Source organism: Centruroides sculpturatus, unplaced genomic scaffold, assembly GCF_000671375.1.
Source record: "Centruroides sculpturatus isolate CEXI.00-Female unplaced genomic scaffold, Cexi_2.0 scaffold672, whole genome shotgun sequence".
Classification (NCBI taxonomy): domain Eukaryota; kingdom Metazoa; phylum Arthropoda; class Arachnida; order Scorpiones; family Buthidae; genus Centruroides; species Centruroides sculpturatus.
In genome coordinates, this window is record NW_019384845.1 from 406,305 (window position 1) to 424,957 (window position 18,653).

The window sequence follows — 18,653 nt, forward strand, 5'->3', positions numbered from 1 at the left end:
AAGGAAAAAATTTAATTTCAAAGCTCACCACAATGGGAGGCTTTGTCATTCACAGTACTATAAGTCTGATTCTACGTATCTCTCCAGACAGCCGCATTGAATAAGTATACTTTAATTATGATTACCTTGTATATAAATTGCTTAAGTTAATTAATTAAATTAATATTCAACTTTATATGTTATGTCCTTAGTGTGTAAAAGTAACTTTTATATGAGTAATTAGTATTCTTAGTATAGTTTGATTTGGAATCAATAACAATCACTTATATTTTAGAATTTTAAATATATAAAAAGTAATTTTTAAAAATGATATTAAATTAAAAGTAATAGAAACATGTATTATGTTTCTGTTGTATGTCATATTACTTTAATTATTTTTTATTACTTTATGATATTTTTAACATTTTCTTATATTGTTAAATTAATTTTGAATTGAAAATGAAAAAAAAAGAAAAACCTCAATTAATTTAACTCAAGAATTAATAAAATAAACTGAAATTTCCANAATAAATAGAATTGAAACGACACTTTGAAATGTTTTACCGATGAAAATGAATAATAATAATAAGTTTCAATAAAAATGATAAAATGTAAATTGAATTTTTTCGTAACGAGTTTGCTTGAATATCCTTTCTTCTGAGATTTCAGCAATGCGCGACGGTAAGCTAGTATTATATATAAATGAAATACAAGTTTCTGTAAGGTTAAAAATACTATATTGTCTAATAAAGAACGTAAAAAATAAACTTATTTTGCAATTTACATTTGTTGTTTTTGATTATTTTTATTATTATAGTAAGGCTGTGTACACACTAGGCGTTTTTAAACACGCGTTTTAAAGAAGCAAGAGTTCTGATACATACTCAAACGCGCGTTGATAGATTTTTGTTAAAACGCGCGTTTTGCGGGCGTCAGCCGAGTGCTTTGAGATATATGTGCTGCCATGTTACTGTACGTTCGATCGCGCGTTTTCGGGTAGAGTGGACGTACGTTGACCGAAATGGAGAACGATCATTTCGATACTGATCTATTTATTGATGAAATCTAAAAGAGACCAACCATTGTCAAATGATTTTATAGATATTTTAAAAGAATTAAAAAACTTGGGTTCATTTTGTCTTAGTTTTGGATACAACGTCGCAAACATTCCATGTGTCAGTCTATCTGGTAATATTGGGTGCACCCTAAATTCTCTTTGCCTCTGCCATCGTCTTTTATAATGACGATGGAGGAAGCACACGCAAGCAATTACTTTCACGTCCATTTCCAAACTGAACCAGTGCGTGTGCTCCACTAAACGGTCGTCGAACGCCAAGCTAACGCGCGTTTATTAAAACGCCTAGTGTGTACATAGCCTTAACTTTAAAATAATCTTAACTTTTGATCTATACCTTAAGATCAAAGGTATATCTGAATGTAAAATTTCCTGCTCTTTCCACCTACTGCGATCTCACCTACTGGAAAGCAACGATGTGGTTGAAGCTGTAGCACGCTTGCTTGTTTACTTTAATTAACAAAAAAAAAAATTTGATGCGTGGCCCAGCAGGATTTATTATTTCTGAAATTTGGCCCGCCTGCTAAAAAGGTTGGCCACCCCTTTTCTATACCTTTTTCCAAAATAATGAGATCCAATTAAGATATTTCATTGTCTCGAGATAAAAAATACACCCTTATATGTTGGCTACTTTTAATAATACACATTAACAAAAAAATTTTAATTTTTTTAATACTATAACCTCTGTAAAATATACTGTAATGAAAAATTCATATTCCTGTGTAATTATTAAACAGTACAAAAGTTATTAGATGCTGAAAGTTTAATTTGAACATATACAGTTTAAAAGATATGTACAAACGATTAACACATCAAACTTTACAATTAAGATATAAAAATAACATTGTATCTGCTATCGGAGCAATAAAAAACAATTGAAAATGCATTACTAGCACAGAATTTCTTATAATGTTGTTACATCTCCATTGACAAAACTCTTTTTACATAAAAATAAAACAGAACCCATCAGTATGAGTCACCAAAAAAAAAAAACATCAATTTTCTACTTCGGACTGGTCGGTCTTCTGTTTTTCCTTAATATCCCAGTCGAAAATGTAGTCGTATTGATAATTAAGTGTGCGAAATAAATTGCTAAATAATTGCCTCAGGTAAGTATAATCCGGTGTTTCCTCAAAGCGGAGACCACGACAGTAATTCAAGTATGTCGCAAATTCCGTTGGGAATCCTTCACAAAGATCTTCGATTGGTATCGTCATTTTCATTTCTCCTATTTTTTCATGTTTCTGTGTTTCGGTTACTGCTTTCAAACCTCGCCATGGTAGATTTCCGAGATTAAAATACATTAACATATATCCAATCGACTCCATATCGTCTCTACGACTTTGTTCAATACCCAAATGGGTATTAATGCTAACATAATTGATAGTACCAGTCAAATTATCATCCGTACGATAAGGTATATGCTGTCCTCTGCGAATATATTGTTTTGCTAAACCAAAGTCTACCATATAAAGCTTACTGCGATGTCTTCCGATTCCCATAAGAAAATTATCTGGCTTAATGTCTCGATGAATGATATTCTTATTGTGAACATATTCAATTCGTTCAATCATCTGGTCAGCCAAAATTAATACGGTTTTCATAGTAAAATGCCGTGAACATAATGTAAAAAGATCTCCTAAACTTGACCCAAGAATATCCATGACTAACGCATTATAATTATCTTTTCGTCCATACCATCGGGTACGCGGTATTCCGACACCCCCTCGAATAATTTTATACAATTTACTTTCGTGGAGTAGTTGATATCTCTTTACTTCTCTTGACTCCATTTTTATCGCAACTCCTTCTTTAGTTGTCGTGTCCATTCCAAGATACACATCTCCGAAGGAACCACTGCCGATCTTACGTATGACTTTATACTTTCCAGCAATGATAAATTTTTTTTCCGGATGAACAATTGGCACTAGCCATTTCGTTATAACGTGTATCTAGCGTTGCACTCACTTTTTATAACCTTCCAGTAACGTCGACCAACTTAGAATGAGCACCTGAAATTTTAAAGGTACATTTATAGAAAGGTTTTACCAAGTATCCTTCTGCAAAATAAATTAATTCTAGATTAATGTGACTCGAACTTTTTCAAAACACGTGTAATTTTTTGGAATAATCCATATATTTTATTTTATTTTAATGAAAGGGACGGAAGACTAGGACTACTCAGGGGTATCGCCTGGGGTGAAAAAAGGAGGCGGGGTAATGGATGAGGGAGGTAAAAGTGTGATAGGAAAGGTGGTGAAGATGAGAGAAATCGTCAGCGCGAACAATACAGTAATTTAAATAGGAGGGTACATGTGCAGGATGCGAAAAGAAAGAGTGTATACATATGTGGCGATCAATTCCACCAGATCCTCCTCCGGACTTTCCTCTAATGGCGACCGATCGCCACCAGAGGGAAGTCCGGAGGGATATAAAAGACCGGTTCGAACACGTGTTCTTCGTCTTTTGTCGACTCCTCGTCTTAGGTACAAACTCTGTTTTAACCAGTGCGTACATTGAACTCTTTTGTTGGCGAACAATAGCCACATTGGTGAGCCAGACGTGATCCAACTTCAATCCAATTTTATGTGGATATTCACGCCATTAATCTCAATGATTTTTTTTTCCACCCTCATAACCGGATTCACCGCATATTTTATTTTGTGATATTTTTTGGAGCAACCACATGGCCACAGAACAAATGTCGAGTAACTTCCCGCACCTACGCTAGGTAAGCGCATCATTTTTTCTCGCTCATCGGAACTCCGTCTGCCCATACGTCCGGCTATCGAACAATTAGTGCGTTTCATAGTTAACCGATTTTTTGTGCTCTCATCCTTTGTTCTGGAAATCAGCATGTCGCTCAGCGACCAGCCAGAAACAATGGCCGTTAACGTAACTCGGGTCGCTGTTAAGCCTCCGCCGTTTTGGAAGCCGAATCCGACGCTATGGTTCGCACAGCTAGAGGTACAATATGCCATTTCCGGGATATCCGCAGACTCCACCAAATTCAACCACGTGATTTCAGTAATCGAGTCCGATGTGCTCAACTCAGTCAGCGACTTAATTCTACACCCACCGGCCAGCGAAAAATACGAGGCCCTCAAGAAACGCCTCATTGAGCTACACTTTGAAAGCCAAGAATCAAAGATTCGCACGCTCCTGCAAGTCTTGGAGTTAGGAGATCAGCGCCCGTCACAACTATTAACTCGTATGCGTGCTCTTGCCGGAGAGACGGTTGGGGAGCCGTTATTAAAGTCCTTGTGGCTATCAAGATTACCAGCGAACACTCAAAGTATTCTTGCCGCGCTAAGTGAGGACCTATCCCAACTAGCTACGATAGCCGACAAAATCTCGGACCTAACCATCACGCAAAGTGTAAATTCTACTTCGAGTCAACAATTAACGCACCCTTCCTCGTTAGAACTTCAAATTGAGCAGCTTACCCAGCAAGTAACAGAACTGTCAACCATAGTGCATCGCGAGCGACCACGTGAGAAGAAAAATAATCGTCCAACGTTCCACCTCCGAAAACGTAGTCAGTCCCGAGGCCGTTACCGCCGGTTCAAAGAACCAATGAACAATCAATGCTTTTATCATACCAATTTCGGCGAGAGAGCCAGGAAATGCACACCTCCCTGCTCTTTCCAGCCTGCGGGAAACTAACGGAGCGGCCGTCTGTGGCTAACAGTTGCGACTGTTGGCCACAGACTGTATTGACCGAATTTTCATGGCCGACCCGTCTACGAACTTGAGTTTTTTGGTCGACACTGGTACGGACTTTTCAGTGATTCCTAAATCTCTCTTCCTGCAAGCAAAAACCCCTGGGAAGCTAGTTCTCTTTGCTGCCAATGGCACGAGAATCCCAACTTACGGCACCAAGCTGCTAACGCTGGATTTCAATCTCCGAAGAAGCTTTCCATGGCCTTTCATCATCGCCGACGTCACTCAACCGACTATAGGCATAGACTTTCTGACCCACTTCGACCTCTTGGTGGACGCACTGCAAAACCGCCTCATAGATGCATCCACGCAGCTGAAGTCTAGAGGTACGGAACGCCCCAAACCAACGACAAATCTCACAATCACCACCGTATACGGAGATTCTGACTTCCAGCGAGTGCTGGCTGAATTTCCCTCGATTACGAATCCCTCGTTAGTAGCAACGAGAAGCGGCAAGGCTTTCATTTTCCACCACATTGAGACTACAGGTCCACCAGTATTTTGCAGACCGAGACGCCTTCCCCCGGACAAGCTCAAAGCAGCTAAGGCAGAGTTTAGTTACATGCTACAGCAAGGCATCTGCCGCCCATCTAAGAGTCCGTGGACAAGCCCACTTCACCTTGTTGCCAAGCGTAATGGCGACTGGTGTTCCTGCAGAGACTATCGCCGTCTAAATGCCGTTACGGTGCCTGACAGGTATTCAGTCCCACACATCCAGGACCGCACACAAGTGTTAGAGGGATCTACAATCTTCTCTACACTTGACCTCGCTAGAGCCTACCATCAGGTGCCCGTCCATCCAGCCGACATTCCGACAACACCCTGACAAAGCTTCTCCAAGACAACTTCGCCACCTCGACTTCTTATCGCAGTTTAAAACGGACATACGACACATAGAAGGTTCGCACAATATAGTTGCTGACTCCCTATCCCGGATATCCAGGCGGTAGATATTTGTTAATCTCCCCAGCTGCAAAGCAGCAGACTTGATAATGGAGTCTTCGAAGTTAGTTAAATGTTGTTGACTAGGCTCTCCTGAGCTCTCCATGGGTGCCTCATAAAGTAAATAGACAGTAGACTATGCACCTTCAATAAATTAAAAATTAATAAACAAATAACGGGTTGCTAAATGCTGCAATAAAAACAACCCTTAAAAGCTACTAGCAATAACAGGAAGGTTTTCTGACTGACAGCCACCTCTTTGCCTCCACACAAAGGAAATGTGGAGACAAAAACTTGTATAAGCAGCGAGTGACACTGAACAAAGGAGGGTAATACTTTATAAAGGATACACCAACGATTTTCCTCTTAATTTTATTTTCAATAGAGACACATGCTAGACATGTCTAAAATACATCGAATGTATGATGGCAAACTAATTTAAAAAACGCTATAAATAAAAAATCGTAGGACTACTTACCAACTGTGCACCGCCATCGCTTAAGCTTGTTTTCGTATTAGAACTGCACACTGCTGGGCGGACGCGCACAGTGTTGCCAGATCTGAAGGTTAAAAAGTAGCGTGGTTGTGCTCCAAAAGTAGCAGATTTGAACTGTTTGTAGCCCAAACAATAAAAATGAATTATTTTGCAACTATGCACTTTTACTAATGAAATAAGTTTGTAATATATGTATATACATTCACTGGGTATATNGTTTTTATTTTTATATTCTTACATATATCATAAATTAAAAGTGAAATTCAAGAGTAAATTGAATAAAAAATTGTAATTAATAACTCCTTTTGTACTTTATTATAAAACCTTTGAACTATCACTTACTGTCAGAAAACCAGGAAATGCCAGGAAATTGTGTAATAGGGAAAAGTCAGGGAAACTTTTATATTTGGTATTAAAACAAGGAATTCATTTATTTTTACAGAAATTTACAGATATTAAATTGATAGTTTTGGAATAAAGGGATTTTTAAAACATTCTGTAAAATCATTTTACATTTTCTGATGTTATGGGATTGTGCACATAATAATAATGTTGTTTTATATAAGTGGAGAATGTAAAACTGAAACTTACTTGAATTAATTTAATGGTCATATACAGGTTTTTTTTAAATTGAAACCTTTTTAAAAAAAAGTATAATTCAACGCATAAATTAATCTAAAAAGCAAAGTAAGTATTAGTTTGATTGAATTAAAGCACCCCTATTCAATGCTGTACAGAGAGAGATTTAGTAGTTCAAATGCAACCAAAGTATGTTTGATGTATTTCAGGAAATGCAGAAGACATTTCTATAAAAATAATTCAAATCAAAACTTGCCATTATGTTTCTTGCAGCAACCAAAAATGCCAAACATTTTATTTGTACAAGATAATCATGCTAAACAGATATCTTAGCAATGCAAGGAATACTGCTCAATTTGTTCCCCATTCTGAAGTGTAAAACCTGAAGGGTTTGTGGCGACTAATTCCGAACTCCGTCCGATCGCCACCAGAGGGCGTCCGGAGGCTATAAAAGACCGATTCGAACACGTGCCTTTGTCCTTTTGTCGACTCCTCGTCTTGAGTGCGGACTCCTGTTTAACCTGTGCAACCTGAACTCTTTTGTTGGCGATCAATGCAACATTGGTGACCCGAACGTGATCCAACTGCAATCCAATTTCATCTGGATATCCACGCCATTAATCTCAATGATTTTTTTTCCATCCTCACAACCAGATTCACCGCATATTTTATTTTGTGATATTTTTTGGGGCAATCACATGGCTACAGAACAAAGGTCGAATAACTTCCCACACCTACGATAGGTAAGCATATTATTTTTTCTCGCTCATCGGAACTCTCACTACTCATACGCCCGGCTATCGAACAATTCGTGCGTTTCATATTTAACCGACTTTTTTGTGCTCTCATCCTTTGTTCTGGAAATCAGCATGCTGCTCAGCGACCAGCCAGAAACAATGGCCGTCAACGTAACTCGAGTCGAGCTTCCAAAAGCCTCCGCCGTTTTGGAAGCCGAATCCGACGCTATGGTTCGCGCAACTTGAGGCACAATTTGCCATCTCCAGGATATCCGCAGACTCCAAAAAATTCAACCATGTGATTTCAGCAATCGAGTCCAAGGTTCTCAACTCAGTCAGTGACTTAATTCTACACCCACCGGCCAGCGAAAAATACGAGGCCCTCAAGAAACGCCTCATTGAGCTACACTCGGAAAGCCAAGAATCAAAGATTCGCACGCTCCTGCAAGGCTTGGAGTTAGGAGACCAGCGCCCGTCACAACTATTAACTCGTATGCACGCTCTCGCCGGCAAGGCGGTTGGGGAACTGCTATTAAAGTCCTTGTGGCTATCAAGACTACCAGCGAACACTCAAAGTATTCTTGCCACGCTAAGCGAAGACTTACCCCAACTGGCTACGATAGCCAACAAAATCTCGGACCTAACCATCACGCAAAGTGTAAATTCTACTTCGAGTCAACGATTAACGCACCCTTCCTCATTAGAACTTCAAATTGAGCAGCTTATCAATTAAGTAGCAGAATTGTCGGCCATAGTGCATTGTGAGTGACCACGTGAAAGGAATAATCGTCCAACGTTCCACCCCCGAAAACGTAGTCAGTCCCAAGGCCGTTACCGCCGGTTCAAAGAACCAATGAACAATCAATGCTTTTATCACACCAACTTTGGAGAGAGAGCCAGGAAATGCACACCTCCCTGCTCTTTCCAGCCTTCGGGAAACTAGCAGAGCAGCTGTCTGGGGCCAACAGTTGTGACCACTCAATTGACCGAATTTTCATGGTTGACCCGTCTACGAACTTGAGTTTTTTGGTCGACACTGGCGCAGATGTTTCAGTGATTCCTAAATCTCTCTCCCTGCAAGCAAAAACTCCTGGGAAACTAGTCCTCTTTGCTGCCAATGGCACGAGAATTCCAACTTACGGCACCAAGCTGCTAACATTGGATTTTAATCTGCGAAGGAGCTTTCCATGGCCTTTCATCATCGCCAACGTCACTCAACCGATTATAGGCATAGACTTTCTAATTCACTTCAACCTATTGGTGGATGCACGAAAAACCGCCTCATAGATGCAGCCACGCAGCTGAAGTCTAGAGGCACTGAACGCCCCAAACCAACGACAACTCTCACCATCACCACCATACACGGAGATTCTGACTTCCAGTGAGTGCTGGCCGAATTTCCCTCGATCACAAATCCCTCGTTAATAGCAACGAGACGCGGCAAGGCGTCCGTTTTTCACCATATTGAGACTACAGGTCCACCAGTGTTTTGCAGACCAAGACGCCTTCCCCCGGACAAGCTCAAAGCAGCTAAGGCAGAGTTCAGCTACATGCTACAGCAAGGCATCTGCCGCCCATCTAAGAGTCCGTGGGCAAGCCCACTTCACTTGGTCGCCAAGCGTAATGGCGACTGGCGTCCCTACGGAGACTATCGCCGCCTAAATGCCGTTACGGTGCCTGACAGATATCCAGTTCCACACATCCAGGACTGCACACAAGTGGTAGAGGGATGTTCTCTACACTTGTTCTCTACAATGTTCTCTACACTTGACCTTGCCAGAGCCAACCATCAGGTGCCCGTCCATCCAGATGACATTCCGAAAACAGCAGTCACAACACCTTTCGGGCTGTTTGAATTTCCAGTGATGCAGCCCAGTGATGAATTTCCAGTCGGTCTCCGTAATTCAGCCCAGACCTTCCAGAGGTTCATCAATCAAGTCCTCCATGGTCTGGATTGCTGCGTACCTTACTTTGACGACATGCTAGTGGCATCCAAGAGCAAAGAAGAGCACACACAACACCTCCGAGAAGTTTTCCAATGTTTTCTCGAATACGGCGTAACCTTAAATCCTTCTAAGTGCTCCCTAGGACAGCAGACTGTGTCTTTCCTCGGCCATAAGATTTCAGCGGAGGGTGTGAGTCCTCTTCCAGAAAGGGTTTCAGCCATCCGAAAGTTTCCTGAACCCACTACCATCCGAGAGCTGCACCGGTTTTTGGCAATGTTAAACTTCTACAGACGTTTTCTGCCCAAAGCTGCGTACACACAAGCACCGCTCAACTCCTTCCTGTCCAGAAGCAAGAAAAACGACAATACAAAAATCGTATGGACTCTGGAAGTGCAACGTGCATTTTCTCAATGCAAAGAAGTGCTTGCAGACGCTGCTGTGTTAAATTTCCCATCAGCCACGAAACCACTTGCACTTATGGTCGACGCCTCAGACACTGCTATAGGCGCTGTCCTACAACAGAAATTTCAAGGAGCATGGAAACCACTCGCCTTTTTCTTCAACAAGCTGTCGGCCGCGCAGCGCAAGTACAGTACTTACGACCGTGAGTTAGTGAGCGCCTACGCAGCCGTAAAACACTTCCGACACATGTTAGAAGGTCAAGACTTCATCCTGTTTACTGATCATAAGCCGCTAACAGTTGCATTTCGGCAACGCCCCGACAAAGCCTCTCCAAGACAGCTTCGACATCTCGACTTCTTATCGCAATTTACAACGGACATATGTCACATAGAGGGTTCCCACAATATAGTTGTGGACTCTCTATCCCGTATAGCTGCGATAAACACGCCATTGCAGATAGACTACAAAGAACTCACCATACAGCAACGAAACGACAGCGAGCTTAAGGAGCTTCTAGACAAGCCAAACTCCACAGGGCTGTGTTTCAGTCGACTTATGGTTGACGACTCTACCTGCCAGCTCTACTGTGACATCTCATCGGGGACAGTACGCCCTTATATACCGTCATCATTACGCAGAGAGATCTTTAACATGCTGCATAACCTTTCACACCCCGGCATCAGAGCTACGATTAAGCTCTTGCAGCAGAGATTTATCTGGCCTTCCATGAAAGCCGACGCCACTGCTTGGACTCGCTCCTGCCTACAGTGCCAGCAGTGCAAAGTTACTCATCACACTTCCGCCCCGCTCGCTAATCTGTCCATGCCAGACGAACGATTTTCGTACGTCTACATCGACATTATTGGACCCCTACCTCAATCTCATAGATCTGTTTACTGTCTGACCTGTGTGGATCGCTTTACACGTTGGCCAGAAGCATTCCCAATACCAGACATCTCAGCAGAAACAATAGCGAGAGCATTCTACTCTAGATGGGTCTCCCACTTCGGCGTACCGAAGCAGATCACCACAGACCAAGGTAGGCAGTTTGAGTCAGCCCTCTTTCAAGCGCTAGCCAGCCTACTCGGTTCGAAGCATATTCACACCTCTCCCTACCACCCAGCGTCCAACGGTCTGGTCGAGCATCTACACCGTCCACTCAAGGCAGCACTAAAATGCCACGCTACCGAGAGGTGGACCGAAGTGCTCCCGACCATCCTTTTGGGTTTGCGCTCTACCATCAAGGACGGAATCAACGCCACGTCAGCAGAGATGGTCTATGGAACCCATCTACGACTCCCCGGAGAGTTCTTCGCTACAGAATCAAGCTCGGTGATCAACCCAACTTCCTTTGTTGGTCAGCTCCGCGAAACTATGAGGAAGCTGTGGCCAGTAGCGACGTCCGCACACTCGAAACGTGCAGTTTTCGTCCACAAGGAACTGTCCACCTGCCGTCACGTATTCATTTTTCGTGACGCAATTCGACAACCAGTCTACGACGGACCATATGAAGTGATATCTCGGCAGGGAACGGTGTACAAAGTCCGAATCGACGGACGAACATCATCCATAAACATTGATCGACTGAAGCCAGCATTCACGTCACCTCCCGAAGCCGGATCTAATCCCGACATCCCACCCCCAACCACAACATCACACACTCCGGTTCAGCCAGTTCCAGCAGACATGTCGCTTCCCACCTCGGCCACCTCATCGACGACTACCTGCTCAGGATGTCATGTCCGGTTCAATCCACTCTTCCTCTAGCTCCTCGTGCCTTCAGCACTTGGGGGGAGTACTGTGGCGACTAATTCCGAACTCCGTTCAATCGCCACCAGAGGGAGTCCGGAGGCTATAAAAGACCGATTCGAACACGTGCCTTTGTCCTTTTGTCGACTCCTCGTCTTGAGTGCGGACTCCTGTTTAACCTGTGCAACCTGAACTCTTTTGTTGGCGATCAATGCCACAGGTTGAACAGTGTGTTCAATGAAAGACTGTAGGATGACTTTTACATCAGTGTGATACTGTCTTTCAAAACTGCTAAATGTGCAACCTGTCATTAATAAACCACATTTCTCAAATATTCCTACAACCAAAAATTACTCTAAAATCTGGAGAATGAGATGTCCAGGCAGAAGGAATGCACAATTAATTACTCGGTTATCAATGAGATGTTTGTACAGAAACTGCTGTATATTGCATACAGCAGTTTCTGTATGCAATATACAGCAATGTTATTGCATACAGCAATAACATTGCTTGACAATGCCTCCACATACAGCAATGTTCAGTATGTGGAGGCATTGTCAAGCTATTATTGCTGAGGCAGTTGGAGTATGACAAAACTAGTAAACATCTTTTAGTATTTCTTTGTAATCTTTTAGTATCTTTAAGCTGTCACAGAGTTGCTTTTGGATTGTTAAATATTTTTCTAGACAGTGTTGAAGGATATTTTAATTACAGTCATCTAGTAGATTATTCAATTTAGAATATACTAAATAGTGCCAATTCATTTCTCTCAGTAACTCTACTTATCTAAACTTCTCAAATATATATATTAAAACTACTGTTTATAAGCAAATTAATTATTTTAATTATTATAATAGTGTATGCTTTATAACATTGATCTTTAATGATCAGATATAAGAAAAAAATAAAATCTCTGCATCTTACAATTAAATGCTAATTCAATTATGGACTTTATCTATCAGTATTTACATGGAATGAAATAATTTTCTTCAATATTGCAAATTTCACTAGTAATGTTTATCGTCAGGCCAGATTTAGTCATTTATCCAACAGCTTAACAAACTCAGATTACCATAAAAATTGATATATAAATATAAAATAAATAATTATATTATTTTTAAAATAAAATTTCTTTTACATACTTTAATAAACAAAAATATGTAAAAAGTAAAACATGATTTATATATTAAAGTAAAAAACTATATTTAATATATCTTATTTTAGAACATTAAACAAACAATTAAAAACTTTTATTTTAAGAACAATATTTCTGTAAAATTACAGAAATAGTACATGATCAGTTTTTAGTAGCATATGACTGAACTGATTGTTTATACAATGATAAACCTCATAATAGATATTAAGATAAATGAAAATATTAAACAATTTTATAATCTTGATAAAATGATCATAAGTTTAATGCAAAAATTACTATGAAAGTTCTCAATATATGACCAATTGATTGTATCACTAGAAATTTTTATTAAATATTTTATTAAAATAAATTTTCTTGGTTAGATTTTAAATGAAAGATGATATAATTTAATCTAACAAAAATGATAAAAATGGGAATTTTTGTTAAGATTTATCTGCTTAGTTTTACAATGGAATTTTTTTAAATTATTTTTAATGCACAATTTTAAGTTTTTATTAATGAATCTAGTCTTATAATTCAAAAATGTTTTAATTTATTGACAGCTTGTTGGATTTTATTAGATAAAGAATGACTAAAAGCATGAGAAATTTAAGTGCCCTGTAATTAACTGAGATAGGAAAAAAATGCTTATTATTATTAATTATGACTAAGTTATTGGGTTGGGTTTAATTAAATCCAAATATAGCTTATTATTTGTACAAAATTTTAATATTTTGGGAAAGATGTTAAAGTTTGTGTAATTAATTTCTGATTGATATTATATTAATTTCAAATGTTCAACAAATATTTACTTTTTGACACTTGAATTTGTTTTTTTTAATTCAAATAATATTGAATAGCAAACTTTATATTTACAATATTTAATATTAATTATTTTTTATAATGTATTAATGATTTCTTATATAGGGATTAAATTCAGAATCCCTGAGTTCAATTCAAGTTTTGGAACCTTTTAAATTATCATATTGGAATCCTGCTTTTAATATGAATTCTTTAATTAATAAAGTAAAAAATTTCATGAGTAATTCACTTAGGTAAGCATAATGTTGTTTATGCATTATTTATAATATCCTTTACTAAATTTTATTAGTATGGCTTAACTATTATGAGGATTTAAGTATTGTATGCTGGATTGTTTATGCTGTATTGATATTTTCCTTGGTTATTAAAGTTTATTTAATTGTATTCCCAAGAACAAATTACATAATAAAATAAAATAGTAATCTGTGATTTCATTTTATATTTCTTTTTACTTTTACTTTACATTACGATAATATATTACAGCTGTTTACAACTTATAAATTAAGAATTAAATTTCTTAATTTATGAGTTGTTTTTTGTTTTGAAAATCAAAATTTTTATATTAGTTTGTTTGAGTAAAATTTGACACGTTTAAATGTATTTAAAAAGAACATATTACTATATAAACTGTAAATGTACTTGATATGTATATTAATATGTAATTTATTTATTTATAGAGTAGATTTAAGTCATAAGCAGAATGATAAAAATAGATTTCCAGATGGTGCTTATCATCCTTTAGAACAGCTTGCTATGTTAATTAATACTGTAAGTATAATTTAATAATATATAAAAATAATAATAAAAAATAAATTATGTAAAAACAATTTTTATTTACAGTAAATGAGAATTGATATGTTTTAATTAAAAAGGCTGAAATCTTGAATTACAAATTTTATTTTCAGAAACAGTATATAGTGTAGTTGTTTTTGCTTAATTTTAATTATAGTCATTATGAAATATAAGTTTACTAGATAATTTAATTGGATATTTTCTATCAAAATTTTAAAATTATGAACTTTTTGTAGATGGTGTTTAATATTTGAAAGATGTTGATTTAAATAAATGTTAATTAGCATATGCTAAACATATTGGTTATCACGTTACAATTTCAATTAACAAAATTCACTCAGCAAATAATTAACAGATTATCAAAATACAGGAAAATACAGGATCTTGGAAAACCTCAATTCAAGAAATTGAAAGAGGGATCAATGGACTGGATTCATTAGAAAAAGAATACCTCAGATAGAAAACTGTCATTAAAGACCAGGCAGGTAGGAGGAAAGGAAGCAGTACAAACAAAGATATCAAACTCACTAGAAGTTGGCTGAAGGAAATGATTTGGTTGCAACAAAAGCAGACAAAAGTAACATATTGGGTTATCATAAGAAGACAAACTTATAACAAAGCATTGGAGGATTATATTAAAAAAAACAGAATGCAAATGACACAAAAATTATTGAAAACATTGATTGAAGATTATTGCCTGTTCTGAAACGGTGTCTTTTATTTGTTTTTTCTGTCACAACTAGGTGCATAGATAGACACTGGACATCTTTAACATTTACTGTTGAGGGTAATGCTAGAAAATTTTAACCATAATTAATGTTGTTTTTAAGAATAACCAAAAAATTAATGAATTCATTGATAAGATCAATAGTAACAATGACGGCCTTAAATTGAAGATGGAACAGAAAAGTTCGTCAATGATATGTGAGAATATGAATGGTACAAATGAGTTGACACAGAGAATTTCAGAGATTTCTTCGATGGGCCAAATTTATAACGAGCATGCTTGATAGAGCAGATGCTTAAGAGGGGAAATCCACTGGTCTCAGTAGGGACTAGACAAAGACAACTATCCAGATTAACAAAATAACCGTTTAATTTTCCTAAGAACATAAAGTACTTCAAGGAAACCCACAGGAATGTACAGAGCCTGACACAATCCAATTTACCAAATAATGTTAACACACAATCTTTCTGACAATATATTGCTACCGAATCCCCATAACACGTAGACATAAAACATACCAACAATCAATTTGAAGATTACTTCTTTTACTTTATACCAAGCAGAAAAAAATAGTTTGAAACAGAATCTTCACACTGACCTGGTTGTGCAGTCTTTCCTTTCCAGCTTTCAACTAATTCACCATTCACTATCACACACTACCCTGCACCTAGTCTCAAAAATTATCACTCTTCTTGCTCCTTCTGTCCTCGTCTTGTCGCTGAGATCACCTGAATAATCTCCCAGCCCAGTCACACACCCAGTTTTAACCTCCTTACCTCAACCCCAATGCCCCCAAGTTCAACACAGGAGCAAATCACTGAGTTGGATCTACCATGTGGCAAAAGGGGGGCAGGAAAAGACATATATATTTTTATTTATATTTTATACACAGATATATTTTTTAGACATAAGTATTGAATTCAAAGGACATTTTGTCACTAGTGTTTACATCAAACCAACACATAGTCCACTTTACATCCCATCACAATCAAATGATCCTTACTGATATAAACTGGCTGTGTTCCAAGCTCTTGTTAGAAGAGCATTTCTGTATTGTAGTAGTATAGTTGATAGGCAGAAGGAAATTGACAGAATTTTACAAGTGGCCAGAACTATAGGATACAATAAGAGTGGAAACAATAACAAGAATGATTAGAAGCTACAAAATAGGCATGACAAAGACTCCAAACAGTGATATTGGTAGAATCACAAAGTTCACATACAGCAGAAATACGAAAGCCATCCTGAAAGAAATTGCAGACTGCAAGGGGTCAAAAATGGTTTTGAAAAGAGCTCCGAACTTCTATACGATAATATTAATAAAGAAGGAAAGGCAGGGTATACAGGATTCCATATGAGACTGTGCATTTAGGAATCAAGAAAAATTATATTGGTGTTACAACAATAAGTTTGGGAATCAGGCTGAAGGAGCACAAATATAATGTCAAGAAGGATTATAATGCTACAGTATTATCTCAGATGTGTAGGCTGAAGGCTCTATAGTAAAATGGGAGGAAGCAGATATTGTTAAGTCCATGCACTCCCAAACTTTAGTGATGAGTGTAGAAAAAATTGAAATTTATAGAATATATAAGGGTAAGCTACAAGGTACATGCATGAATGCAAGAGACACTGAAAGTTTACCAACTGTGTGAAAGTATCTAGTTAAAAAGTTTTTAAGAACTCCTAGTTTATGCCTTAATTTTACATTTTTGGTATTATTCTGTTTATTTATGATATTATTACATTATATATAATATTATATCAGATATTTTAGAACACCATTGTTCTAATTTTCTTGTTTAACTTGAGGATGGTCTATTGAATAGACTGAAAATGTTAGTTTATGTTTAAATAAATTATCTCAGCAACTGAAGATGTATTTTGATGGTCTGTTACAATTTCTTTTATCTAATTTGCCTAATCAAACTATTTTTTTCCAATTGACATTATTTTTCATTATCTTTTTAATGAATAAACAGAAACAACTTAATTAACATTGCAGAGTTATTTGGATTTATTAAAGAGTTATAAATTCAAAAATATAATGTTTTATTTAATAATAAAAATATGTTTCTTGAGAATATTATATAATTAATTATAATTCTATAACATTCTCCAGAAACAACAAGTAACATCAAGATTTAAGTTTTGAAAGAATATCTTAAACAGAAAATTAATGGTCTATACAGCAAGTATCATCATAAGTAATGTTTATTAGGTTTATAATTGTTATATTCCATTGTTAATAAAACTCTCAATTTTTCACTGACGAGAGATATTTTTAATTTGAAAAATTAAAGACAGAATTATAGTCATAATTTTTATATTTAACCCATTAAAAAAAATATATTCCTAGTAATAATAGATAACAAAAATTATGAAAGAAATGAACTTTAAAAGGTTTTGAATAAACTGAAAACAATACAGACAATAAAGTTATGAAATTTATATTCATAAATATTATAAGATCATTTTTATTTTGAAAGTATCTAATATTTAATGGTTATATTATGCATGTTACACTTCTGATCTTTTAAACTACAAGCTACAAGAATTAATTTCTTTCATATAAACAAACATTTTTGTTTTAATTATTATGCATGAATTGAAATTTATTTTAGTATAATAGTATCTTAGTCTGGTATTCAATTATTTTTATTAAGCAAAAATCAATGACTAGATTTGACAAATAATTAATAAAACTGAGATAAAGAGAAAAAATAAATTTAAAGATTAAACTTCTATTTAATAATCTTTCAATCATTTTGTTTGGGATAAAAACATTTGTAATTTCTTATTTATTCATTTTAATAATCTTACCTTTATTCAAATGAATGCTAACTTGTAAGTACAGTAATACCCCAAACTTACGCGATAGGTGGGATCGAGCGGTAACCGCGTAAGTCGGGGTATAATTTCGCATATAAATACATACAAATAATTTTTAATTGGGGCCGGAGACTAAAAAAAAAACAATAATTTAGAAAAAAATGCTTAATAAAATCTTAGATAATACATATGTATAACAAATTAGGCCTATATTATTTTATAATTTTTCACATTTACTTGATTATTACACCATAATTTTAACGTTGTGTCCATCTCAGCGATAATACTGTGACGTTTATGAATGATGCTTGAATTTAAAGATTGAGCATTTTCACAGCTTCGAGAATTTTTGTTTTTGTCTTTTATAATTGTTCTGACCGACAATTCCGGTAGATCAAACTTCTTTGCCAATTCACAAATTTTCATTTTTGTATCGAAGTCTTTAATAATAACGAGTTAAATGCGTTAGTAACAAATCATTCGAAAAGTCTAACGAAATAGGAATAACGATGACATCATTCTCGCTTAACTCGTTCAACTTTATGAACATACCCCAATGTTAACTTTACATTTCAAAGATAAAGTTTTTCTTTTCTTGTTTGATGCGGAAGAATTAGTTCTACTTCGTTTGGATGACATAGTAGTCTCTCGAGTCTCCATAGATATAACAAACACAGAAATAAATAACACAAAATAAATTGTAGCTATGTGTGGATT

At 36.6% G+C, this 18,653-nt stretch overlaps 2 protein-coding genes and 2 pseudogenes across 2 annotated transcripts in view; 3 read left to right on the plus strand and 1 right to left on the minus strand.

The window, feature by feature from the left end:
- Positions 1 to 1,912: 1,912 nt before the first annotated feature.
- LOC111630369 lies at positions 1,913 to 2,989 on the minus strand (annotated as a pseudogene).
- A 921-nt stretch (positions 2,990 to 3,910) lies between these two features.
- On the plus strand, positions 3,911 to 4,720 carry LOC111630366. The gene has a single exon (XM_023374453.1). It carries the CDS (start codon positions 3,911 to 3,913, stop codon positions 4,718 to 4,720), a length of 810 nt encoding a protein of 269 aa, XP_023230221.1.
- Positions 4,721 to 4,784: 64 nt separating this feature from the next.
- LOC111630367 lies at positions 4,785 to 8,498 on the plus strand (annotated as a pseudogene).
- A 3,646-nt stretch (positions 8,499 to 12,144) lies between these two features.
- The window catches only part of LOC111630368, a 10,890-nt gene continuing 4,381 nt past the window's right edge, over positions 12,145 to 18,653 (plus strand). Inside the window, exons 1-3 of the mRNA XM_023374454.1 lie at positions 12,145 to 12,213; positions 13,691 to 13,818; positions 14,263 to 14,353. Coding sequence (XP_023230222.1) covers positions 12,145 to 12,213; positions 13,691 to 13,818; positions 14,263 to 14,353 — 288 coding nt within the window. The remainder of the gene's footprint in view (positions 12,214 to 13,690; positions 13,819 to 14,262; positions 14,354 to 18,653) is intronic.